The 27484-nt window shown below is 35.9% G+C and overlaps 1 protein-coding gene across 3 annotated transcripts; it reads right to left on the reverse strand.

Annotated features, from left to right (window-relative positions):
* Nucleotides 1-10: 10 nt before the first annotated feature.
* On the reverse strand, nucleotides 11-27025 carry LOC127413639 (calcineurin subunit B type 1-like). Of its 3 annotated transcripts, none has more exons than XM_051650925.1 (6): nucleotides 26717-27025; nucleotides 14777-14816; nucleotides 5550-5726; nucleotides 2297-2356; nucleotides 1997-2181; nucleotides 11-744 (listed from the first exon to the last, which is right to left on the reverse strand). In XM_051650925.1, exons 1-6 carry the CDS (start codon nucleotides 26786-26788, stop codon nucleotides 697-699), a joined length of 582 nt encoding a protein of 193 aa, XP_051506885.1. In that variant the 5' UTR covers nucleotides 26789-27025; the 3' UTR covers nucleotides 11-696. The 3 variants fall into 3 exon arrangements, with proteins under 3 accessions (XP_051506885.1, XP_051506888.1, XP_051506887.1); XM_051650928.1 differs by lacking the exon at nucleotides 26717-27025 and adding an exon at nucleotides 25061-25243; XM_051650927.1 differs by lacking the exons at nucleotides 14777-14816; nucleotides 26717-27025 and adding an exon at nucleotides 5970-6093.
* Nucleotides 27026-27484: the final 459 nt, after the last annotated feature.

Below are 27484 nucleotides of genomic sequence, written 5' to 3' on the forward strand. Positions count from 1 at the left end.
GGCCACTGTATTTGCTGTAGGGTAGAGGGATATTTATGTTTCTCGTGAAGTGCAATTGAAGTAAACCATATAGATTTTTCTCAGTTCCAGTTTTAACCGGACTGTCTCAGTGAGTCTGTTGCACTCTCCAGCAATATTAACATTTATACATAAACATACAGTATATCACAATTAATACAAAAAAAGTATTAAAGATGGTTAGATGCTAGATAGATAGAAATAGTGTATATCACAAAGTGTAACCGAAAACCTGAAAATGATCCTTGCATTTTTCATGCAATCTACTGAGTTCTCTTGAAATTAATGGTGGTGGTAAATGTTTTATAACTCTATGTTCTGCTTGGCACGTCATACCCAACTTGCACTTATATTACACTTATTTTTTCTTTAAAAAAGATGAAAAACAAAATAAATATATAAAAAAAGAAGCATAAAAAAAAAAGAAAAGAAAAATGAAATATGAAATATGAACAAGCCAACACTCTTTCCACTTTCACTGAGATGTTCATTCATTGTCCATAAGCACATGAGGTGCTACACCGGGTTATTGAGCAGATTTGAGTTCAATAACACATACACGTCGACTTCAAAAGGCTTCTGTTGAGAAAAGTGGCTTGGTAAATACTTCCTTTGAAATACACAGAGAGCAGATCATCAGATGGAGAGGAAAGTGGATGTTGTGGAGATGGGATTCGCTCACACGTCCACAACCATCTTCTTGTGTATATCAAGACCTCCAACAACCTGCAGAAGGAAGCAGTAAACGTATGAATACATTTATGTTTATTGGAGTAATCGGAGAGCCCTATTAATTTCCATATACCGTATATAAAATGGAAAGTTATAAAATGGGAAGTCCCAGCTTTAAAATTTGACTTGATGAACCAAGTTGTCATTTGTTGTAATCAATTCAAATAATTATAGGACTGGGTATTGATACAGATTTCCCAATTCGATTAGATTACAATTCACAAGCTCTCAATTCGATTCCTATTCATTTTTATCATGTCTATTTTGTTTACATATGAGATAAATTCTCTCTCAGCTAATTTTTTACAGTGGAAATTATACAGGGGAAATTTGAAGTTGGTACATTACTATTAAGGTCACATAATTGCTTAAAAATATAAATAAATATATACACACACACACACACACACACATACACATATATATATATATGGTGATGCAATATAATACATACGTAGATATAGCACATAGCATGAAATTTGGTTGCATATGCAAGTGATTGAGGGTTACACAGAGTACAAGATCGATCTTGGGATTTAAAGAATCAATATTCAGATCGTTCAAATGAAGACTGTGATTAATCGAAAATTGATAGATTTAGACTGATCTCACAGTGAGATTGGAAACAGTAGGTTGACTTTTCTTTACGAAAAATCGGTCTGTGCTTACTGAAATTCAAAACACTGCCCCCAGTGGCCAAAGTGGTAAGTGTTGTTGGGCGTACGGACACGCGTGAGCACCATTTTCCGGGTAAAATGTCCACAGAGGGGATGTTTTCAGCTGTACAGGCTGTAATACAGTGAAGAGGAATACATATTTTATAAAATGTACCCCCCAATCCAAACCCCAAACCTAAACCTAACCATCAGTGGAGTAAAAATGTAATGTTAATGGGAAAAATGAAATCTCTAATTCATGCTCGTCACTGATTATGCGAACGCGATTACGTCCTGATTTCAATGTAGTATACGAACCCAGGTGTCCAACCCTGCTGACACAATGAGCATCAGGTCGCACTACAGGGGCAGGTAAACTTGCTGGAGCCGATGCAAAAATGTCTGATAGAAGATAGCACTTTTTGGTGTGTTGGCATAATGTGGCCGATCCTTGGGTACTGTAACTATTGGACACAACATGCCAACTTCCCGTGTGATCATGTTGATAATTTTACCCAGCCCTAATTGTAAAATGTAAATTCCCCTTTCAAATATCCCTGCTAAAAAAGTAACCAAATTAGTTTGCTTACAGCGCAGAACTCCTCGAAAGATATTCTTCCATCGCCATCCTTGTCTGCATTGATGATGGTCTTATCCACGATCTGCTGCAGCTGTGTGTCCTTCAGGTTATTGCCCACCATCATCTTCAACACCTGGAACAGCTCACCGTTGGAAATGTAGCCGTCCCTGTCCATGTCATAGATCCTAAATGCAACTGGGGGACATCCAGAAAAACAGATCAGATTAGAATGAAGGGGATCCGTCAATTATACTGAGATGTAGGCAGATGGAAAAAAAATAGATCATAGGTGAATTAGTATCATACTCACAGCGGAGCTTCTGTTCCTTATCACCCTTCACGCTGAACTGTGAGACGCCCTCTATAAACTCTGTCGAGACCCATAAAGACTGCTTTTAAATCCAGTATCCGGGATCATGCATTAATGACAAGTGTCACTTTCATTTCATCAAAAGTATCTGAAAGTTTTGCATTCCCTTGCAAAATGTTTTGCATTCACTCGCAATCCCTTGATCCGTCCCTTACGAAAATTACCATGGTTTTACTACAGTAACCATATTTTAACCATGATATTCTTTGTAAAACCTAATGTACGTTTATAAGTAATATAAACTCATAGTAATATAGGAAAACCAAAATTTTGGTAATAAAAATCAATAATTCTGCCAAAAATAAAAAAGACAAAAAACAGTAATAACGGTTTTACTATAGTAACACATGCCCTTATGAAAATTAACCATGGTTTCAGTAAAATACAGTAAGCCTGCAGTAACCATGTAACACTTTTTTGAGGTAAGAATCATGGTTTTAAAAACCATGGTACATGTACACCATATTAACCATGTCACTATAGTAAAACTAACCATGTTTTCTTTTTCCTTTTCTTTTTAATTATTATTATTTATTATTTATTTTTTTGCAAAATTATTATGATTTTTGTTGCTATAATTTTAGTTTTCCTGTATTATTACTACAGTTTTACAGTGAATATTGGGGTTAAAATGTGGTTACTGTAGTAAACCCATGGTTAGATTTAGCAAGGAATAGATAAAGGCATTGCAAGAGAATCCAAAATAATTGCATGGGAACACAAAACTATTGCAAGGGAACAAAATAAATTCCCTTTCTGTCCTCTAAGGGGCTCTGTATATGTAGAAATTGTATGAGTTGAATTTTTTTAATAAACAATGGACCAACCTGGCTGGCAATATCAATATAATTAAATAAAGTTATACTGGACACTACCAGTCCAAAGTTTTAAAATAATAGTGAAGTCATCTAAACTATGAAATTACACAAATGGAAGTATGGACATTTTGCGATGACCAAAAAAAAAAAAAAAGGTAAACAAATCAAAAACTTTAAATAAAAAATGTATTTGAGCTTCTTCAAATTCACCACCCTTTGTCTACATCACAGCTCTGCACACTCTTTTCATTCTCTCAGACAACTTCATGAGGGCCATCCTGAGATTCTTTTAAACAGCACTAAAGGAGCTCACATGTATGCTGGACCCTTGTTTGCTGCTTTTCCTTTACTATTTGGTCTAATTCATCCATTTCAAAAGAAAGAAAAATGTTTTGTGAAGAAATGCATACACAGGTAAACTTTATATGTGTTTACAAAACTAATTTCAAGCATTTAAGCATAAGCTTTTAGTTCAAAAGACTTTCAAGATCATGAAAAATTCAGTCAAGTGCGTCCAAACGTTTGAGTGGTAGTGTACATAAGGACAGAATGATAGTGAACTTTCTTGGCCAAGGAATCAAAAGATTTCTTTTTTAAATTGTGATGCAACAGCAACAGCGAGTATTTCTTGAGAACAAGCTTTTGATTGAGAACATACTGTGCATTCTGTTGGTGCACGCAGCACTCTCAGACAAAACAAACAAACACATTTTTAAAGACAAATCCTTAGACTCATTATACAATGCATTAAGGCAGGGGTTTTCAAACTTTCGATGTCAAGGACCCCCAAATATATAACAGCCTTGCGAGTGACCCCCCACTTTCTAAAATATAAAGGCAGCTTTATATTTTCATTTATAAAGAATACATTTTACTGTGTGAGAAAAAAGTGTTATAATGAGAACATGTTAGCGAAATCAAATAATTGGCTTTTATATTGTCGCAATAAAGCCAAAGAAAATGAAGTAATCTGCAAAATATTACAGTATCTCCACTGTATCTTCTTTCTTATCAGCTTATTTTCACTATTAATGTTTATATATAAACCTGAAGAGACACATTTTAAATTCAGTTCAAATAATGACAGCTAAAGGTTCAATTCTTTTTTTTTTTTTTTTCACAAACCATGTTCAGATTTCTTTTATTATTATTATTATTATTATTATATAATACAGTTAAAAACTATGGCTGTCAACAGAATAACAAAATCATGATTAATCTCATTATTTCCAACCAGTCTTTAGAAAGCAGAATGAAACCATAATAATGTCAAATACTGTAACGGCAACTTTTGTTTTTTGCCATTTGCCCCTATCGCTCCCTTTCGGCCCCCTGGGTGTCCCTGGACCCCAGTTTGGAAACCCCACCATTAAGAGACAGTTCAACCAAAAGTGAAAAATCCGTCATAATTTACTATCTATCATGTTGTTCTCATGTTGACCCCATATGACTTTCTCCTGTGAAACAGAAGAAAAGATGTTAGGCAGTATGCTAGTCTCAGTCACATTCATTGCAACTTTTTTTTTTATACAATGAACATTAATGGTGATTAATGGTGATGTTCTAAACATTTCATTTTGTGTTCCAAGAAAGCAAAAAAAAAAAAAAAAAAAAGTCAACAACATGAGTGTGAGTAAATGACGGAATTTCCATTTTTGGGCTGTGTTAAAGTTATTACATGGCTACATGGATGAACCCCATGAAGCCTGTCAAGAATATGTTTGGGTCATATTTCACCCCAAAATCAAAAGAAAGAAATAAGAAATTATATTTGCCTTAAATCTTAAAGCATTCCTCATTCTCATTACTTTAATACAAAAAACTCATTCAAACTACTGCAATGCGAAAATGATGATTTATTATTAAAATTGTAAGGTGCATTGTATTACAGTAATTTTGTACTGTAATACAGTATATAAGTAATGAGAATCAAAGGATAATCACCTTTGCGGATAATGGGAATTACAAAAAAACCTCAAAAGCCAAACGTCCGGATAAATTATGGTCATTAAAATTTTGGGAAGAAAATGTGCTTGATCATGAAAATAATGTAACAAAATGCAAAATGCTTAAATAGTCAACAAATAGTCTTAACTTTCTTTCTGCAAAATATAATAATTGAAATCTTTTGATTTTGGGCGAAACGTTTTCTAGACATGTTTAAATCAGATTCACCTCATGCAGGGGCGTAGATGTATCAATAATCAATGGAAATATGTACATGCTTCACACTGCAACCCCCCAATGCTCATGCCAAATCTACGCCCTTGACCTCATGAACTATATAGTGACAGTAATACAGTATGATCATTTGAAATATGCAAATTCAGTCTTGTAACAGTAGCATAGTTTAAGGAATTTTTGATTGATCTTACCTTTGAAATCCACCTCACCGTTGCCATCTGTGTCAAATATATCAATGACTCTCTGCACCAGTGGATTCTGCTGTAACTCCGGCAGGGACATGAACTCTTCCACACTGAGGGAGCCCGAGTTATCTAGGTCGAGTTTCTTAAACCTCTTTCCCAGCCGTTTAATCTCATCAGCATCAACTAGAGCAGACAGAGAGAGCAGAGGAGAAAATGAGTGAAAACAAGCAAATTAATGGACAGGCTAACAACATTAGTGAACAATCCCTCACGTGCACGAAACATTCACCTTCCTGTGCGAGCAGGTAACAGCCTAATCCAGGAGCTATCAGAGCTTCAGTCAAAACACTCAACACTGTCTCTGCCAAACACTACACGTACTGTACAATCAAACAGTGGGAAATAAACCAAACCTGATACACTTACATCCCATGGCATGATCCTTAGCTACAGCGGGCATTACACTGGTCATTCCACACAGAGTCTTTCCCATTGCTCTATACCTCTGAGCCATACTGAGCCCAACTTTCTGTACAATACAACTGGTAAGATTTACAATATCATACTCAGATACTAAGCTCATTCAGACGGTCACATGACCCTTTAGTTCGTCAACCCCCAACTCTGGTCACTTCTGCAAAAGCTACAGATCTTAAGACAACTGTAACTGATAGCAAGAGGCCAATGGTGAATAGGTAAATAAATAAATAAATAAATAAGTAATAAATTCTGCTGAACACTCACTCACACACTCACACACACAAAAAGACTGAAATGTAAGCATTACAAGTAAAAAACCAATACGGACAACTCTAACAAACACATTGCTGGATGACACATAATCGTCGGTATTTAGAAAAGTTCATATTTCATATGGTGTGTCAGGTAATTTTTACATTTTTATAGAATATATGATCTATGAATTAATGATTTTTTTTTCTAAAAGGAAACGTGCCACATAGACTCATGTCCTATAGTGTTATGGGACTGTTATGGGATAATATCTTAAGAATATTTATTATCTTATTTCCAATCTAATTTAATTATAATAATACATATTATTATAATAATAATAATAGTAATAGCTCAATAATAATACAAATATTATTGAAATATTATTATACTGATTATAACATAGTAATAAATAATTTTAATTATATAAATGTTCAAATAACATTTTTAATAATTAAATGAAAAAAAAAATGGAATCTAAAAACATATATGCTTATGCATCTAATACTACAGTATCTTTTACTGTCCCAAAAATATTTAGATTATTTTATTTTTTACAAATAATAATTACACTGAGGTACTAAATATTATCATTTTAAAAATAACAATAATAATACAATATTGTTTATATATTAATGCATCAATATTATCATATATACATTTAGTTAAATTATATATATATATATATAAAATTACATATATATTTATTATATAATACATTTATAAAAATGGAATCTAAACACAAACTTATGCCTATAATAGTAAATAGAAACAAAGCATGAAAGAATGTAGCCAAGATACTGATTATGTCAAACAGAAACACATCTGTGTCTGTCTGAAATGTCAGTATTCTCTACAAATGCACAAATCGATTAAAAAGTTCACAGAAATTTAAAGACTCTGTTATACTGTTATCTATGCATGATCCTGAACATGCAGAAAAGCCTCAGATCATCCATGAATTTGCGTTTGAGTGGGAGATCAGAACTTTGAGCATGAAGGCATTTCAACAATTCAAGTGTAGAATATTGTGTTACCAATAGCTGATAACTAATCAAAAGGTAGAGGTGGATGCATAAATGAATACTGTGAGCATTCAAAGTGCTGTCTGTTTTTATTGTCTGATATTGAATTGAAAAGGCATTTAGCATGTATCAGTGTGGTCTTGGATCAACTTTTAAAAATGCTAAATAGAAGCAAATAGAAGCTCGTGGACTCAGACGTTTGGACCCCACATCTAACAAGATACCTCTAATATTGTCACATAAACCGAATGTTTTAGTACAAAGACAATAACTCTACGTGCACATCTATTAACTCCATCTCTGAGATTAGTGGCGATGAATCACGACAAGCATATCATTCGTAATTAATGTTTCTATCAACAACCACTGATGATGAAGATGCTGATGTGGACTCAAAATTGTGATAATTGCATAAGGTCAAAATACTGATTCCATTAGTATTATGATCTGAGCTACTGATGGAAGAGGACAGACTGGCCTTCTTTTGTAGCCTACATACAGGTTTTGCCTGATACCGATACTGAACCCATTTCTCACAACATAAAATAAAAGAAAAAAAAGTGATGGTCTTTTTGAGAATGTTAGATGAATACTCTTATGTTGTTAGTAGTGCTTCCAATAGATTAAAATAATCATGAATAATATTGTTTATTTTTGCAGATAATGCATTAAAGGTAAGCAATTCTGGTAACACTTAGAAATAAGGTTGTATACTGTATGTTAACATTAGTTAAACACAATAGTTAACAACAACCTGGTCTCACAGAATCACATTACTACACCTACATTTTTGCAAAATTATCTTTGCATGCCTCGTACATATCTGTGGCAGTTTCATGGTAAAAATGAACACTAAAGGCTCTACAACAACAAAGACTTTTATTCACTTTGACACAAATTAAAAGTAAAACTGCAGTTTATCAGTTCATAACCACTCACTTTTCACCCTGTTCCACACACAGAGCTATCTTATGACCTCAAAACACATTTACTAGTGCATGACTTGTAAGGCAATACATTTTAACTTTATTTTTGCATTACATAATCAACTTCATTTACAAGCTTATTTGAGCATGATCAAATTGTGTGGTAGCTCAACTGATGCACTTGTGATGCAAAGGACCGGAGTACGAGTCCTGAAGAGCATTTGAGCTGACATGCGAGTCGAAAGTGTCATAAAAGCACCACAAAATGACGTGGTTGCTTTAGCAATTGCGTTTTTCATCTCACATTTGCTTTTTATGACACTATCGGTTGGGTTTAGGTTAAAGGTTTAGGATAGGGAGGTCAGTTTTGTTGATTTAAAACTCGATAATTAATGTTAAAAAGCTCATCTGTTTGTGAGGAAATTTAACTCGCTTTTAGAGTCACATAGTCCGAATTTACTGTGAGATTAGTCTGACAGGCAACACGCCCCGTCAAACCATGTCATACTCGCTTAATGCAGCATGTCTTTTGTTTGTTCTAGCAGTATCAAGTCTTAATACTTGCTCTGCAGCAGGAGCAGCGTTGCAAATCGAGTCTGCCAAAACCAATATCCTACTGTATCGATATGTCATAACCACATTAACATGCTAAATCTTTCAGAAAGTTGTCATGATTGAACTGTGTTTTAAACATGAATGTGCTGCTCACTAAGCTTCTCTTTATACAAGAGCCCTGTTACTGTCTCCAAGCCAGTTTTAGATATAATAATGTTACTGTCCTTGCCACACAGCCAAAACCCTAACATGCTATGAATGAATGAAGAGTAAGAGTTAGGCAAGACCTAAAGCACATTTATTTTTAGCCATGAGGTCATACCAACCCCTCATTAGTACCTTAAGGGAAACCCCCAGCAACAAGGGACCCCAGCAAGCAAGCTCTGGTTTATTTTGAGCACTTACAGACAGATTGGGATGCTTTCAGGCTTTGCCACATGCCTGTATGAGCCACATTATTCCACATATGCTGAAGTAGGTCATTTGCATGAGCAAGTTGACATCTCTCAAAACTAAATCTTGGTTTGAACTTCCACATGTATTTGCTCTTTGGGAACACCATGTGTACTGTGTGCTCCCCTTTCTGATGGTGAAGTTCGGGTATGGGAGTATTTGTGAGTCTGTGTGGGTAAGACTAACATCAAGTGCACAATACAAGAATGAAGCTCCTCGCCCTTACAAGTTTTAAGTCTGTGTCTAGTCCAAAGCTCAACAATTAAGATTTTTTTTTTCTATCCTGGCACCATTTTCACTAAAGCAGAAAAACAAACACACCAAATCTTTTAATGACGTGTCATAAACAACATGCATTTTGTATTAACCATTGATATTTCTTTGCAAGACCAATTTACAACACAACTTATTTTTAAAAGTGACATCTTTAAAGCTGTACGTTTAAGGGATAGTTCACCCAAAAATGAAAATTCTCTCATCATTTACTCACCCTCATGCCATCCCAGATATGTATGACTTTCTTTCATCTGCTGAACACAAACACATATTTTTAGAAAAATATTTCAGCTCTGTAGGTCCACGCAATGCAAGTACAATGCAACAGACCAAAATGTAACTCATTTTTCACTGTACATCTTGACAGCAGTCTACTTGGAGATCATGATTTCGAGCTTGATTACACTTCCTATAGCACCATCTAGTTCTCTTTGTATGCGACAATCACTAGGAAGTGTAATCGAGCTTGAAATCATGATCGTGCCTAGAGACTGCAGTTGCAAGATGTGCGGTGAAAAAGGAGTTACATTTTGGTATGTTCTCACCCAAAATCAACTGGATTGCTTTAGAAGACATGGATTTAACCACTGGAGTCTTTTGGATTACTTTTATGCTGACTTTACATGCTTTTTGGAGCTTCAAAGTTTTGGCCACCATTCACTTGCATTGTATGGACCTACAGAGCTGAGCTATTCTTCCAAAAATCTTTGTTTGTGTTCTGCAGAAGAATGTCATACACATCTGGGATGTCATAAGAGTGAGTCAATGATGAGAGAATTGTTTTGGGTGAACTATCCCTTTAACAGGTTTTACATTATTATTATTATTATAATCTGTCAGAAAACAATACACACACACACTAGTTGTCATGACAATATCAGAATTATATTTTATGTTGCATTAAATTTAAATTAAAATTTTTTGTACTTTAGCCTGACATCTGCTTTTCAAACTAGTTTCAAAAATGCCCCTCGGTCTTTTGTAAATCTGCTCATTCAATAGCAACTAAGTGTGAGCAAACTGAATTGAACAAATGCAGCACTGGCCCGACTGGTAAAGAATGAACTCTCTCACTCTCTGGGCAAGCCCATTTCATCCGGACATTATAGAGCACAACAGTCTGGTTTTGGAAATACAATTCCCATAATTTGTTTTTCCACATGAGAATATAAATGTATCTATAATTTTAAATTAATTTTTAACTATAACTGTAAACTTTTAAAGACAGACTTATCATGAGCTCCGAGGTTGCTGACCGAGTGGATACGCTTCTTTTGAAGACATCAGTCAGTGTTATTTCAACTTCACGTTGCAAAAAATCTTGTTAAATAGTGGAATTTCTAGTGAAGAACTACATTATGAAAAATCACCAAAGTAAACACTAGGGGTGTGCAGTAAAGCCATTATCTTTATCTGTATTCGGACAGAACCAGATGTGGGCTATCCGGTTTAAACCAGAAGTGCGTAAAAATTACACGAAATAGTTTCTAAATAAAACATGACTTGTATATGCCTACTCATAATAAAAGTCTAATAATAATAATAATAATAACTATTATTATTATTATTATGCTATTACTATTTTAATTATTATTTGATTCTTTTTTTCTTACCAGATGAAGCTGAATATGTAGGCTAGACTAACTGTTAAATATGTTGTTAACTGTGGTTTCTCATACTTCTGACATTAACATCTGCTGAAACAGACTTATCGTTTATATCTATGTCCGATTTAAAGGGGTCATGAAATGGAAAATCAAGTTTCCCTTGATATTTAGACATATAAGAGGTAACTGTACAATAAAAACACCCTGTAAATTTCAGAACTCAAAACTTCCTCCCCAATATAAAAAGAGCATTTATGGTTCCCACCCTGCTGAAACATCTCATTTTCAAAACTCTGTGTTTGTGACGTCACAAGTCATTGCTCAGTTGTATTTTCACGCCCCACAACATGTCATCGCACCCTTGGCCCCACCCACCGCCGTTCAGATTATATAGTAAACAGAGAAGTAGAGAGACAGGCCTAGTGCGATAAACTATTTCTGAACATGAAAGGGGACCCATCTGGACTATTTTTATTATTTTTTTTGTTCTTTTTTTTCATATAACATGCATTAGACAGCTGTCATTTACCACTGTCATGCTTATCGCACAGCTTTTAAAAGACACGGTGTCAAGGTACAACTCGGAAGAGAAGACTCATTCAGCTGCTCTGCCTCTTGCTTTACTGAACACAAACTGCTCAACATAATGTTCTTTCGGCCATCTGTGCAATTTTTTATCGTTGGTATATGTTGGTGTAAACATGGATAAGCTGGACATCTTTGACTGTTTTGATACGTGATCTGCGCCTCAGTGCACCTATGTGTGTGTCTCTATTCATCGTGTTATGGACTATGTATGTGTGTGGGCTGCTTTTGCACCAGTCATAATACGATTCAAGCTTTCCGCAGGAAAGGATATTTAAGGATTGTGCAGTTAAAAACATCTGGACTTGACCGCAAAAATGTGAGTAAACAGTTTTTATTTCATATGTCATGACTGTTTGATAGTTATGGTGCTTATGTGCTTGAGGATGCAATGTGTTGGATGTGTTATTTGTAAACCCTGAAACATAGCTTTATAAAGTTGTGGAGCTTGTTCATTCTCTTCCAACTGAGTTTCAAATATGACTGTGTATTCGAGGGGCTGCACAATGTTAGCCAGTCAGAACAGTGGGCATATACACTGATGTTTAAAGGAGACACTGTGGCAAAAACAGAGCGTTTCAAAGAGAGGGCCAGAAACAGGGTGGAAAATGATCACTTATTACTAAACTATGACTGTTTTAGAAGATAATAAAATTATAAAAAGTTGCATTTCATGACCCCTTTAAAATCACAAGTGCGCATTTTCATTCATAAAGTTTACACTTTAAAATATTGCCTTCACAGGCTAACAAATTAGTTGAAATTTTGGATGTGTTTATTTAAATGTTGCTTTATCCTTGTGCTCCTTGGATAATCAGTCAAACAAATATTTCTTTCTATTATCCGGATGAATTCATTATTCATTTTGAAGTCATTATTCATGCCTTTCCGAATACGGTATTCAGCTTCGGGCACATCCCTAGTAAATGCACACCTTTGATTTCAAGCTTATTTACTCACTACGCTAACACTACCCATGATCCTGAAGAAAAACAATCCACCAATCAGAGTATCACAGCCAACAAAGCATACCAAAAGAGCTCTGCAGCGACCGCCCACTCCCATAAAGTGCTGTGAATGATGCAGTCGAATTGGTCTCCCTACACTCTCAAAATACATCTAGAATTGTATATATCTGTAATATTTTGCAATAGAATTCAAATATATAGCTTCTATACTTATAATAAACAACGTTTAGCTAATAGCTTTATAATTCATTTTATTTAATTACGTCATTCTAAATGCTTCACGGGACTGTAGTTCATTCCCTTATAAAAGATGTACACAGTCTTGTACCTTTGTCTTTTTGTCCAATTTCTAAATGCTTTTCTGATTTAAATCAAAGTTTGTAATGTTGTGATTCACCCTGGAGGTGGTTGGTTTGGTTCATGACTTCTAACTCTTTTATGAAGGATTTTATGAAAACACTATGGAAAAAAAATGAATAGGAAAAATAAATCTGGAACCAAGGCGGCTAAAAAAGTGGGCAGGCACTGTGGTATTTGACAAAACGCACTAGATCGTAGAGAGCTCATACATATTTTCAGCCCATTTTTCTTTCTTTTTCTATTCAGGGCAAATCAGTTAAAAAATGAAAGAAGCCCTCCATCCTCCTGTGTGAGTTTAGTGAGAATAGAATTTTAGCAGCAGTAGCTACAGTAAGGTAAAATTATCTTAACTGATGCACATGTGGGCGTACACATAGTTACCCAAGTTTTGGCATACACAGCATTGGTAAAGTAAGTTACAGCTTAGAGCAAGTGTTGACGGTCAGGTCAGGCCCTTCAAGCCACACTGGAGGCCGATTACACTTGATACTAACGGCTCTAAAACCACAAGCTCATCTGCAGAGCCCCTTTTTTCTTATTTCTCAAAACTGTTCCACTTTGTGAGAGACCTGGGTCTTACATGTTTTATATGCATGATTTATCTTCAATATACAAAAGATAAACTAACATGTTCAGGGATTGCAACGTGTCAAATTCCCAGCATATCACAGACTCCATTCTCTCTGTTAGTTTGCATGTGTTAAACATTTGCGTACATCAGAGGGAAGCAAAACTAATTAAAACAGTTTCAGAGTTAAAAGTAAGCTGCAGCATATGTGGAGACAAGCTTGACTTGACGTAATTATTAGCTCAACTCATATCCGTTTCACCACTAGCAAAGCCAACATAATGCAGGTATAATCACACTTCCCTCTTTATCTAGATATTACCACTACGTTAGATTTTTAAAACAAACAACCTCATTGATAAAAACAAGCTCATCTCATAGAATCAAGTTACTTTATCTACATTTTTGCAAATTATTTTTATGTGGCTTGTTGTACGTATCACAACAGTTTCCTGGTGAAATTAACACTAGAGGCGCTACAACAAGGACTTTTATTCCCTTTCACACAAATCTTGAGTAAAACATCAGATTATCAGTTCATATACACGTACTTTTCACTCTGTTCCTCACACAATGTTATCTTATGACATTAAAACACTTTTTCTATAGCACGTTTTGTAAGGCAATACATTTTAATGTTTGCATTCCATAACCAGCTACATTTACAAGCTTATCTGAGCACGGTCAAATTGCGCAACTGCTGAACTGAATGTTGCACTTGCAATATAAAGGGGTACGAGTCCGGAAGAGGATGCGAGTTGATACGTGAGCACAAAATGACGAGGTTGCTTCAGCAATTGCGTTTTCATGCCACATTTGCTTTTTATGACACTATCGGTTAGGTTTAGGTTTAAGGATTAAGCTAGGGAGGTTAGTTTTGTTGATTTAAAACTCGATAATTAACGTTAAAAAGCTCATCTGTTTGTGAGGAAATTTAACTCGCTTTTAGAGTCACACAGTGGACATTTCACCTTGGAACTGCAAAGAACTGTTTAATGAACCACGGAATATCATGTTGCGAAACTGCTGCCAGTTTTTTTTCTCAGGCTGAATAATGTCTTTATAGATATTCACAAAATTAGCAAGGCTTGTAAAGAGTCAATTAAACAAAATATTGGAATAGATTCTTTTTTTTTTTTTTGTGTGTGTAAATTAAGTATAAACCTCATAATACTTACAATGCGAGCACATTTCCAAGGGATAACTTGCTTCATTTCCCTACAAAAGGAGAAAACAAGAGCAACACTAAATATTCAGAATTCATAAACTGTTAATGAACACATTAAACATTCTTCTCTTAAACAGACATTAGATTGGGGTATTAAAGAAGTTAATTTTTCATTAATTTGTAACACTCAACATCAAACCAGTGCTGACATGAAAGTGACTGGGAAGTCTTAAAGTAGCCTTGCATCTTTTGCATCATCTTATGGATCTATCTGTGAACGGTCAAGGTAAAAGACCACTGATCAAGTTATAGGAAGTGATTACTGGGCGATTCCAATCAGCAGTCAATCAATTGAAGCATCCCTAACTGGAACTTAACCTGTAAAGCACTGTTGAGTGGCCCAACATTCAGAGGATCCCAATGATGTGGATCCCAAATGGTGTTTAAGTGCAAAAATATTTACAGTGCAAAATATCAAAGTAAAAAAAAAAAAAAAAAAAAAAAAAAAAGCAACAGTGCACAAAAAAATAGCAGTTATATTACATTTAAATTCAAAAGACAATTTGAACAGAAAAATACATGGACTAGAAAATGGAACAAAAAAATAAATGCATTGCCATCTTACTGGGGACAAAAAAACACTCACGATTCAATTCGATGTATGATATGAGGTACATACTGTATATACAGGTGAAGTCAGAAGTTTACATACAAGCTAAGACCTCAGAAAAAAAACTGTGGACCTCCACAAGTCTGGTTCAACCTTGAGAGCAATTTCCAAATGCCTGAAGGTACCACGTTCATCTGTACAAACAATAGTATGCAAGTATAAACACTATGGGACCACACAGCCATCATACCGCTCAGGAATGAGACGCATTCTGTCTCCTAGAGATGAACATAGTTTGGTGCAAAAAGTGCAAATCAATCCCAAAACAACAGCAAAGGACCTTGTGAAGATGCTGGAGGAAACAGGTAGACATGTATCTATATCCACAGTAAACGAGTCCTATAACCTGAAAGGCTGTTCAGCAAGGAAGAAGCCACTGCTCTAAAACCACCATAAAAAAAGCCAGAATACAGTTTGCAAGTGCACATGGGGACGAAGATCTTACTTTTTGGAGAACTTTTCTCTGGTCTAATGAAACAAAAATTGAACTGTTTGGCCATAATGACTATTATTATGTTTGGAGGAAAAAGGGTGAGGCTTGCAAGCCGAAGAACACCATCCCAACCGTGAAGCATTTTAAACATGCTTTGCTGCAGGAGGGACTGGTGCACTTCACAAAATAGATGGCATTATGAGGAAGGAAAATTATGTGGATATATTGAAGCAACATCTCAAGACATCAGCCAGGAAGTTAAAGCTTGGTCTTCCAAATGGACAATGACCCCGAGCATACCTCTAAAGTTGTGGCAAAATGGCTTGAGGACAACAAAGTTAAGGAATTGGAGTGGCCATCACAAAGCCCTGGCCTCAATCCAATAGAAAATTTGAGGGCAGAACTAAAAAAAACTGGGTGGGCAAGGAGGCCTACAAACCTGACTCAGTTACAACAGTTCTGTCTGGAGGAATGGGCCAAAACCCAAGTTAAACAATTTAAAGGCAATGCTACCAAATACTAACAAAATGTATGTAAACTTCTGACCCACTTGGAATGTGATGTAGTTATTATGTCTTATGTGTTTTGAGAGTGTGTGTCAAGTCCATGTAAGAGTCTGTAGTTTACAAGTGGGAAATTGGGAAATCCTGTCTTATCATAAACCTTTTTTAAGTGAATGAATTATTCTCGTTCACCTCCATACACTGACTCATTTTTCTCGCTCACTGAAATTTCTCTTTCGAAGCCAATGAACTCTTGTTTGAAGCACGAGCCGATAGCAGTTTGAATAGTTTGACTCAAGCCAATAGCATTCGAGTGCAGGCTGTGAAGGATGATATTTATAATCACATTGGATATACCCACTGAATGTATACGGCCCTTCACTGAGCCAGTCGAGTAGGTTGTTTGAGTCTGAACGAGATGAGAAGTCTCGTTCATGAACAAACTGAATGTACTGGATACTCGTTCTGCTCGAACTAAATCAATGACTCACTCAGTCATCTCGTTCGCGAAAGAGGATCTGCTGTTAGGGGGGCCGGATGATTTATGAATAAAAGTGAGTGATGACCATACATTACAATGACATATACATGTTATTGAAACTCATAATTATTTTTGTACAGCTTGATAAAAAGTCATGCTTAGCAGTTATAGATAATTATAGATATGCTTTGTTGTCATTTGTGGGGAAACGCTTATGATGCTTAAACACTCTGCTGAAGTCTCTTAGTATATTTGTGCTTAAGGTTGAATGCAGCTACTCGTTCAAAACGTACTGGTGCAAAGGCAAAATTTCCAGACATGGTCAATGATTGAATCTGAATGAATCTTTTTGGTGACCGGATTCCAAAGACTCGAGTCGCTGAGATGAATCTAAATCCCCACCACTAATCTTTACAAGCTGTTTTTCATTCTGTGTTGCCGACAGGAAGTGACATGTGACGCACAAGCGGCATTGCACCCTCTAGCGGCCGTTGACTGTGTAGACAGTGTTTTCTCTATTTGTTGGCATGATTCCTGAATGCATTTGTGATGAAATTGATTAATCGATGATCGTTATGCTTAATCAATGAATTATTAACGACAAATAATCGATCACCGATGAACAGGCCTAAAACCTAGCTAACCAGACAGCTTTGCATTTGCACTGAAACACAAAATTATTTCCTTTCATTTTATATAAAGCAACTGCTGCTGTGTTCTAGAACATGAAATACGAAATCGTTTCTACATCTGCTCTGATTTATTATTTATAACGCTCCATTCAGTTCAAGGGCTCAAAGGCCCATATTCACTGTGACACTGAATGCTATCTGTCATGTTAGTGAGGTCTGTCTGGTTCGTTATAAATCAAGTCTACATTAGGGTGACTTATCTTATATTCTCTGCAATATATGAATCTATGATTTAAAAACTCCAAGCACTACATATGGAGAAAAACAGTCTGCCACCAGGAGGTTTTGCTTCATGTTTAGGCATTTCAAGTCTGGATTCTCTATAACTGTATTCTGGTTTGGTGCTATGCAGTGTGATTTTGTTGCACGTATCATCTGATCTGCAGTGAGAGGTGAACGTGCTGTTGGCTGCAGTGTATCCTGCCCAATCTACAACGAGACAGCACATCTGCATGGAGGAACACTCACACGGCGTTCTAAGTAATTGCGGTGCGACAAGTAATTTGTGAGTCCACACTGAATTTAAAAATGCTGTGCCACAAAGCCAATCAGAACATATCTGATGTTTAATGTACAGATATGAGGACTGGGACTTTGGACCAATGAGTTTTGTCACTAGCCACTTGTTACGTCTGGTTAGGATAAAAACTCAGATTTGCATAGAGGAGATTATTGTAAACTATTATTGCTTGTCACTTTATCGCAACATGCCTTGTGAATAGTGTTCATGTAGAGTAAAATGCAACTAAAGGCGACAAAATAGCTCCAGATGTTTACAATGTTGAGGCAAAAATAATGACCCAATGTGCATTTTCTCTGATTTTTCAAAGACCCCATGAAATCAGTAGTGTGGGTTTTTTCCATGTGTGTTAGCTTTGACGCTATCTATATTGTAGTGTACTCCTCAATGAGACGTGTTTTTCTACATTTTAAACTACGTTTAATTTGACAGCAACCTTAAAAAGATGATGCAACGCAACCAAACGTGTCTGTCTGATGCATGCGTACATTTGAAAAGCCCTTCTAATAAATCCAGCTTGGACAAATTGTTGAGTTTAATTGCAAAATGGATTTCTGTGGTCTGTAGGCCAGTGATAGGCTTATGTTCAATAATATGGAAATAAATAATACATTTGCTTCTAAAGCTACTTTTTGTGTTTTTCTAATCAATACTATACTCATCTGAATTCCTATATTTATAATATATACTTTATTTATAATTATTTAATCATGATATATTTAAAGGTGCACACAGTAATTTTTTTCCTCATTTAAAAAGTTTCACTTCTAAAGAAATTAATAGTAATTTTGAAACATAAGTATAAAATAATGACCACTCATGTGAGATGAAAAGTTCAGTCATATCAGTAACCTTAGGATACGTTTACACGACAACGATGTGCTAAAAATGGAAATGTTTTTCCTTTGCGTTTTTGAAAAGTTTAGCGTACAGACGACAACGTTTTCAAAACGATCCCCGTTCACACGGATCTGTGAAAACTACTATAAACGCTGTATTATTCATGCCAGGCCAGCAGTTGGCGATGTCACTTTGTAAAGAAATGCTACACGCCTGCGCACATAAGCATTCTTCCACAGAGCGGTGAATACAAACAATGAAGATCTATACTTTGCTTGAGAAGCGTCGATAAACTCAAAATCTTGAGCAGCACAAACACAGTCCTGTAGTCCACCATTATAGTTTTGAATGTCTTTTTTTGAAGTACTTGCGCGCATGTCTATAGACTGAACACGTAATACGCGTGCGCAGGATGTCATCGTTTTCACAAATTTGCGTTTTTGTGTGTTTACACAGAGACGATAAGGGCATCGTTTTCAAAAACGACGTTGTCGTGTAAACGAACAGCCAAAACGCATCAAAAGTTTTCCGTTTTTAGTTGAAAATGTTGTTGTGTAAAGGCCCCTTATAAAGGCTTTTTTATTCCACATGGGGAAGGGGTGCCCTAATGGGGGCAGCCATGTCAGCATCACATGACCAGCTGAATACTACTCGCTTAATCTCAGTAACTGCCCAGTTACTGGACACTTTCACTCATTGATTAATTTAATCTTGGCTTACTGTGCATAGTGAATTTCTACAATAACATTGGTAACTGAAAACTATTGAGTTTAAATGATGCAGCATCCAGGCCACTAGGAGACAGTGTAAGCCATACTTCGACATACTTAAAAGCAATTACTGAGTGCACCTTTAATTATTGTTATTTGAGGGCTTTTCTCAGCAAATATTTATATATGCAATTTATTGTGATCAGTTCGACGGCCCTAAATATTTGATATATTTCATAATATCATATTCTAGGGCTAGTTATGCGAAGTCAGAGTTCCAGTACCCTAGGATAAGACACATTATGCTGTCTCACTGACAAGTGGCATCTCCTATCAGACATTTTTGCATATGCTACAGAACGTTTACCTTCCCTTGTGGCATGACCAGAAGTGTGTTGCATCAGCAATGTGGGAGACCTGAGTTCATATCCCATGTTGATTCCAGGAAGGAATCGCGCTTGTCACTTATTATGCAAATGCGATTTCTTCCTGGTAATTCTGAGGTTCCATTTTTCCCCCTAACATTAATTTTTTTCTCCATTGACTATGGTACAGTTTATAAAACATGCATTCCTCTTCACTGTATTACTGAAAACAACTCACTTCACAACTCGCTTTTGTCGCCCCTCAATGGCCACTGGCCATTATTGTACATGTTCTCAAATTCAAATCTACACGCTCTCGAGTTTTCCAACACTTTTACCTTCTAATGGACATTCAACAGGTGCGTTACTGGTCTGTAGCCATGCTTTAAAATGGAGAATGTTGTGAAAACAATCTGTGGAAACGTTTAAGCAAAATCAGAGTTGACGTCGTTAAATGCAATCAAGCTCTGTCGAGTAAAATCTGAATATTTACTCACCAGTGGCTAATAATAGACATAGTTTAGTCTCATAGTGCAAAATGTTGTCGCATTTGCGAGTGATTTACTTGCAATGGCTGTAGAGGCCTGTTCAGACTAAAAGGGAAGTGACATCACAAATGCGAATGGTGGTTTAAGATCGCTATCTTACAAAAAAAAAAAAAAAAGCCGAAGTAACTGGTCTCACCATGATTTCTGATTTAAAGACTTTTCCTAGACTTAAGACTTAAACATTCATAATCCTCCTATGATCAGTTGTATTGATTCAGCATTACACTTCATGGTTTTGTCTTGAAATCATCTCAAATAAGCTCTAGTAAAAAGGCATCATCAGAAATATTTAAGATTTGTACTCAGTTATTAATATCAGATTTTTAATAAAAAAAGAAAAAAAAGAAAAAACAAAAATAAACTTGAATTGGAGCAATGACAATTCACAGTAAGCCTACTAACCAGTTCATGAGAGGAAATGATGCCTTGTGGTTCAAATAAGAGAAAAAAGAAGGCAATAAATACAGTTTCAAATGATTTCCTGAATCAGTAGTGGGCTCCTCTGAAATGTAAATTAACTATTTAGTGGGCTGCACATTGTCTGGGAGGACTAAGAGGCAAACACTCAGCACAGCTCATAAATAATGCATTCGCCATTCAGACTCAATTAGACAGCGCAAAACACGTATTGCACAAAAAACGGAGGCTGAAAAAATACATAAAAACAATATACATTGAATCATCTTTACAAATAAGATGTAAATAGGCAAATGTAGCTGCATAGTTATTATTATAAATGTCTTGGATGTCCATTTGCTCAGGCACATTTATTTTTAAGAAATAGGCCTGTGAACAATTAAATGTGCTTGGGATCCAAATCCAAGCATCATCCTTTGACTAGAAGATAAAGTTTGGGACATGTAAACCAAGGTTAACAGTTGGCCTCTATGGGTTCTGTGCAGCAACATACACAGTCGCAATGTGATCAGATTTTTCATGGCATAGCTGTTACTATACTGTGCATTTCAGCATGACTTAAATGCTGTATTTCCCAATTGGCTGGAATTGACTTATTATTCAAACCTGCACAATCACATAAATCTATCGTTCAGCTAGAGCACGAAATACTTTCTGCGTAGTGCAGTGATAGCAGACCTTAGCTTGAGGGTAATGCTCATGTGTGTTCAGAGAGGTTATCAGCCATATAAATACGTATTTCTAATTCTTATTTCACATATTTCACTGATCATGTTGTCTTCTACCACTACTGCAAGTATCTCAGCAAATCCTACTTGACTATATACTGTACAGTGCCTTGCAAGGGTTTAATCAATTCTCTCATTTTACCGAATTACAGTCTTGTTTTTTTTCTGTGTACTGAGATACAGAATTATTTTTGCTTGAATCATTTCTCTGCAGTATATGTGCTACTGGTTCTACTCTCTATGAATTGGAAGCTATATCAAACCTTTCACTGACCAAAAATGGTCATGCTTTAAAAACATGCATAAACAACAAGTTTGTTGTGAAATGTAAGTGGAATATGTCCATAAAAGTGATGAACTCCATCTGTGGTTACTCTGCCGGGACACCTGTGTGAACTTGGGGGGGGGGGGGGGGAACTAACTTCATACAGCCTCTAAAAATCACCTTGACAGTTCTCAAAATTTGGTTTAAAGCAAAACTGACTCAGAAAAGTGAAGTGAATTCTGGGAAAAGCTCTAGCACCATTGCACCATGTTTGTATAGATGCCATTTGTTTTAATGAAATTCATACATTTTTAAATGTGCCACAAGTGTCCAAATACAAATGGCTGCAAATATATATATATATTCTTTCTTCAAATTCCAGGGGTTGCTGACATTCCAATAGTTATTTTCAATCTCTTTCTTTATGTTATATAAAGGTCTGATTAAAAAAAGAATTAGAAACATTTTACCTGGACTTCATCATTTATTTGATGTACTTTTCAAATGCTTTATGTAAAAGTTGTACTGTTTTAGCCTCCTCCCAGACCCAGAGTTTCAATATTTGACTATGAAATAGAAATAGAAATTATTAAACGCTATTCTAGGATAATATAACCTAAGCAAAGAATGAAATAAACAAACTTCTTAATATTTGTTGTGAAAATAATTTCTATCAATTGTTTAACAATTACGACTGTCCCACAGTTAAATATAACTATATTTTTATATAAATATTATTTTTATTTGGCGTAATTTTCAATCAAGCTGTACTTTTGCCAAATTAGAGAAAAAGTTTATATTATTTAAATGTGTGTGTTTATGATGCATAAAATGTTAGCAACGAAATAATCCTTGGCCAGGCAAAAGAGTCTGACATTTTATTTCAAAAACGTTAAATATGTAATTCCCATCACCATCATTTCCATCACAGAATTCTGTTAAACACAATACAGAATTTGAGATGTGCTGGAAATGACACTGTGCTGGCAATTTTCATTTTCGTGACACATGTACATACACTGCTGGACATTGTTAGTAGACAACTTAAAAACTCTTTATTGTAAAAATTTTTTTAACAAGAAACACCCATGTGGCCCTTTGCATCAGTTTCAGATAGAAAGTGGTCCTCTTGGCACCTAAAGCTGATTTCTGCTCTAGTAAAACCAACCTAATCTCATAGAATTAACATTTCTATAAGTACATTTTTGCAAACTGCATTTTACGTGCCGCATTCTATGTTTTGCCGCAGTTTCCTGGTGAAATGGACACTTAAGGCGCTACAACAAGTGTGCATTTTATTCACTTTCACACAAATCACAACTACAACGGCTGATTATGACTTTATAAACGCTTATTTTTTACACTATTACTCACATACTGCTACGTTATGATATCGAAACACTTTTACTATAACGCATCATTTGAAAAACAATACATTTTAGAACTTGTATTACAGCTCACCTACATTTACACACTTATTCCAATGTGATTAGCTTGCACGGTTGCTCGCCTCATAGTGTTGCACTCTGGACTCAGAAGTACACGATTTGAGACCAGTCAAGCACATAACACGTGAGACGACAGTCTCATAGAAGCGACTCAAGATGACTTGGTTGCTTCAGGTTAAGGGCAAGGATGTCTGTTTTTTTTTTTTTTCAACTCTCATTTGATTTTAGATCACTTTGGTTAGGTTTAGTTTACAGTTTTAGGTTAGGGAGGTAAGTTTTACTCATTAAAACCTCCATCTAACATTCATCTTAAAAATCTGTTTACGACACCATTTCACTTGCTTTTGGCACCCCCCGCTGGACATTTTACTGGGAAACTGCAGCCAAACGTGTAATAAGGCACATAATATCGTTTTGCAAAAATGTTACCATGCTTCCGTAATGTTCATGAGACCATGTTTAAAATACACATATCAGAAAAAACACATGTTAACACAATATTTATGTTATAAGCAATAAGAGAATTAGTCAAGTGTCTGAATCATTTTGCAAGGCACTAACTATGCCGGGCTAGTGTTACGTATCCAGACTTTTGACTGTTGGCATAAAGTGTGGTCCACACTGCAGTCCGCATCCATTATTCCGACAAAGAACGGACCCTTAAACAGGTTAAGACTGTTTGAATTACATGTAAAGGGACCAACCACAGTTTGCTTTGAACAAATGTAATTTAGGGATTGGCTTATCTCACTTACATGCCACTAACCAAGCCAACTTTGGCAAATCTTGAGACTAATTCTTCTGTAGCAAAGAAAACTGGGTTCTTTTTTGCTCAGTTTACTTCTTGCATAGATTATTTTGGTTCTTTCAAAGAGGACTCTAGTATGAAAACACCATAAGTGAATTTGACATCAGATAGATTCTAGTGACATTACGAATACTGGTGCAGTCACATTTGAGGGGGAAAAAGTGAATCTGTCCACTACTACTACCAAAAACTACCAAAGTATTATATATATATATTAATTATGGTTTTCCATGAACATATTATGTTAAATGAATATGGTAATCATTAAGTACTGTGGTATATGACAGAACTTTGGAATTACCATCTGATACCCTCACTGTCCCAAGGAACCAGTACAAGTGCTTTTTTTGAAGTGTTGTAATACTAAGCCCTTTTAGATTGGTCCTCTATATATTATATATAGAACAACAAATAACGTCTAATTATATCACCCAATTACTGTGAATTTCAGAGGTGGCATGAAAAACTATATATGACAAATAACATGAAAAATTAGTTAAAATTATTTTCTAAACAGTCATGCAAAATATCTGACAACAACATTAAGATCATAAATGTGATGCCATAATGGCTTCAGAAGTAAGAAACAGTAAAACACTGTGCATCCTTACAGCATTCACTGGAGGAAAAATCTCCTATTAATAAATCTGTTGAGCTCTTATTAGACACAATAATAGAAATAAAGACAGTAGCAGAATCCATAGTTTTACACGCCAAACAACCTCACACAAGACAGCAGTCTCATTCAACTCAGCTGATCTGTCATTTTTGCAATTGGTCGAATTTGTTCTCCAGTATTTGCAAGATGCATTTGAAACTATATTTGGCATTTTAATACAGCGCTATAAATGTGTTGTATTCCTTACCATTTTACTACCTGTGCGACTGAATTCCCCCTCGGAAATGAACAGCAATAAATGAAAGCACAGATACAAGAGGAAAATTCTGCTCTTGATATTGCTGTTTGTAAAGAAAAGGCTTGTTATGCTACAGCGGCGGTGTAAACTATGTTCCGTCTGTTTCCGCGGGTTTCACTGCAGTAGCATGCGAGGAAGAGCCGCAGGGCGGGGAGAGAGGGAGGGGCGGAGAAGATGCGCTGCTATTGGACGAAATGTGAAGGAGGCGGAGTATATAAGCGCTGATGGGCGGTTCATCGAGACTGTGGCTGTGTCTCGTTTGGAAGGCTGCATGCTAGGTAGGATGCGTCCTTTGAAGGCTGCAGTATACCGAGTGTCCTCCTTTAAACAAGCCTCGTTTAAACGAGACGGCCTTCGTAGGACAAACGGAACGTATCATGGTTGCTATGACAGCACGCCACTCTTTAACAAGCGCGAGTGCTTTGAGTGAGAAGGGAACAAAGTCCGTCTGGAAGGGAATGCATGAGGTACATTTTAGGAGAGTTATAATGATGTAAAGAGAAAAGAAAATACATTTTACAGGTGTACTTTTAGTCTAATACTTTGTTTTAATTATATATTAATATAATTATACATATTATATACTCTGCACCCATCTATTGAGGTACTTCAGCTTGGGAATTAACATTCCTTGCGTTTGAACATCATATTTACGGGCAAATTGGCGTCATTTTTTTTTAGATATTTCCGTTGAAGCAAAGAATTGTGGGTTGTGAGTGCCCACGAAGGATACACCTCATGCATCCTCCGAATTCCCGTGAAAGAAGGTCGCATTTGAAGGCTGTATTCGAAGTGTCCTACTCGATTTTCTGAAACGAGACAGCCTCGATGACGTATGCGGCCGACAAATGCGGCCGACAAATGCGACCTCCGGAGGACGCCTCCTTCCAAATGAGACACAGCCTCTGTCCTCGCTGCGGACTGTAGCGCGACCCACTACGTAATGGATGTCCGTGACGTTGTGGATTAAATGCACTAAGTCATCGTGCTACAGTTTGCAGCGAGGACCTCTTGGGTTCTTCCGTACAATGCATACGGGAACCTTTAAGCCCCTCCCACCCCTTTCGCCCAGACAACAGCATTCCTAGTATGCAGTATATTTTCATGTCCCTATTAAATTTGCCCTTATATATTGGATAAATAAATCATATTAGCTTTCTTTTATCACAATAACAAAAGTAATTGTTATTGTTCAACAGTGCCACATTTATTTTATTTTTTATTTTACAGTTTTTATGGGCATCAAACCTTAGTTGTCTCTGCATATTAAACTGGGATAGGGGGGATTATTGTCACATTGTACAATTACACACTTTACGAACACTTCAAGACCTTACACTAAGGTTTTAAAGTGGTCTCACCATGCCTTATTTGTTTTGTCTTAACCTGGTTTTAAAGACTTGTCCAACTGTTAATAGTATTAACATGCATAATGAACATGCTAAAACGACCTAATCTAAAACGACCTAATCATGGACACTTTATGTTTCAGCGCCACCTGCTGGAAACCTCTCATAGCTCATGCATTGATTCAAAGTGTACAATTTCAGAATACTCATTAAAGAGATAGTTCACCATTAATGATGAACTATCTCATTTACTCACCCTCATGCCATCCAAGATGTGAATTACTTTCTTTCTTCTGCTTGAACACTGCTTTAAGCTTTTCAATTTCATAAAAATATCAAATTAAATTGTGTGACCTTTAACTAAATTAAAATAGTAAAATTTAATATTTCTAAGTCTTTTTTTTTTTTTTTTACTTAATTTTGTTAAAGTTTACTCTATTAAATTTGATGGAAATTTGTTATGTAATTGAAATGTAAATCTTGAAATGCACTGTTAAAGGTGCACTCAGTAATTCTAATCCAATACACTTTTTGTCAGAATCTGCAAATATCTCCTCACAGTCTGCTAGCTGTCCATTCTGTGGGTGGGCTGAAAAAAATCTAGTATTTGTACACAGCTCTGGCTCTGTAAATGGGACAAAAACCAAGTGGATCGGACCAATCCACACAACACTACTCCAGCCAGTCAGCAACAGGGGGTGGTTCTTGCACGTGCACAGGATGGGGGGTGGAGGCAGAGCGAGAGGGAAATTCATTAGAAGAGGGACAGCAAATCTGGCTGATGCAAACTTTCTAAACTCCAAGGAGGACAAATGGCTGAGAAACAGACTAAGAGAAAAATGTCAGACGAATATAAACTAAAAAAGAAGGATTATGATAAGTGGAGGGCTAGGAGCCGCGTCAACATCGCTGAGGCTTTTCAGCAGCTTCATTTTGATGTAATTTTATTATGAAATTTAAATGTGTATCTTAAAAATAGGCTTATTTATTTATTTATTTTATTGATGTTATTGCTTGATTGGAT

The sequence above is a fragment of the Myxocyprinus asiaticus genome, chromosome 23, assembly GCF_019703515.2.
Source record: "Myxocyprinus asiaticus isolate MX2 ecotype Aquarium Trade chromosome 23, UBuf_Myxa_2, whole genome shotgun sequence".
Classification (NCBI taxonomy): domain Eukaryota; kingdom Metazoa; phylum Chordata; class Actinopteri; order Cypriniformes; family Catostomidae; genus Myxocyprinus; species Myxocyprinus asiaticus.

Bases quoted from the DNA above. Each gene is read 5' to 3' on its own strand.
- LOC127413639 (XM_051650925.1), bottom strand. From the start codon at position 26,788: ATGAAATTGAAAAGCTTAAAGCAGTGTTCAAGCAGAAGAAAGAAAGTA. The intron at 2,357-5,549 runs GTAAGATCAATC...GGGTCTCGACAG, and splicing joins CGGTGAGGTGGATTTCAAAG to AGTTTATAGAGGGCGTCTCA. The intron at 745-1,996 runs GTAAGCAAACTA...TTCCTTCTGCAG, and splicing joins CTTTCGAGGAGTTCTGCGCT to GTTGTTGGAGGTCTTGATAT.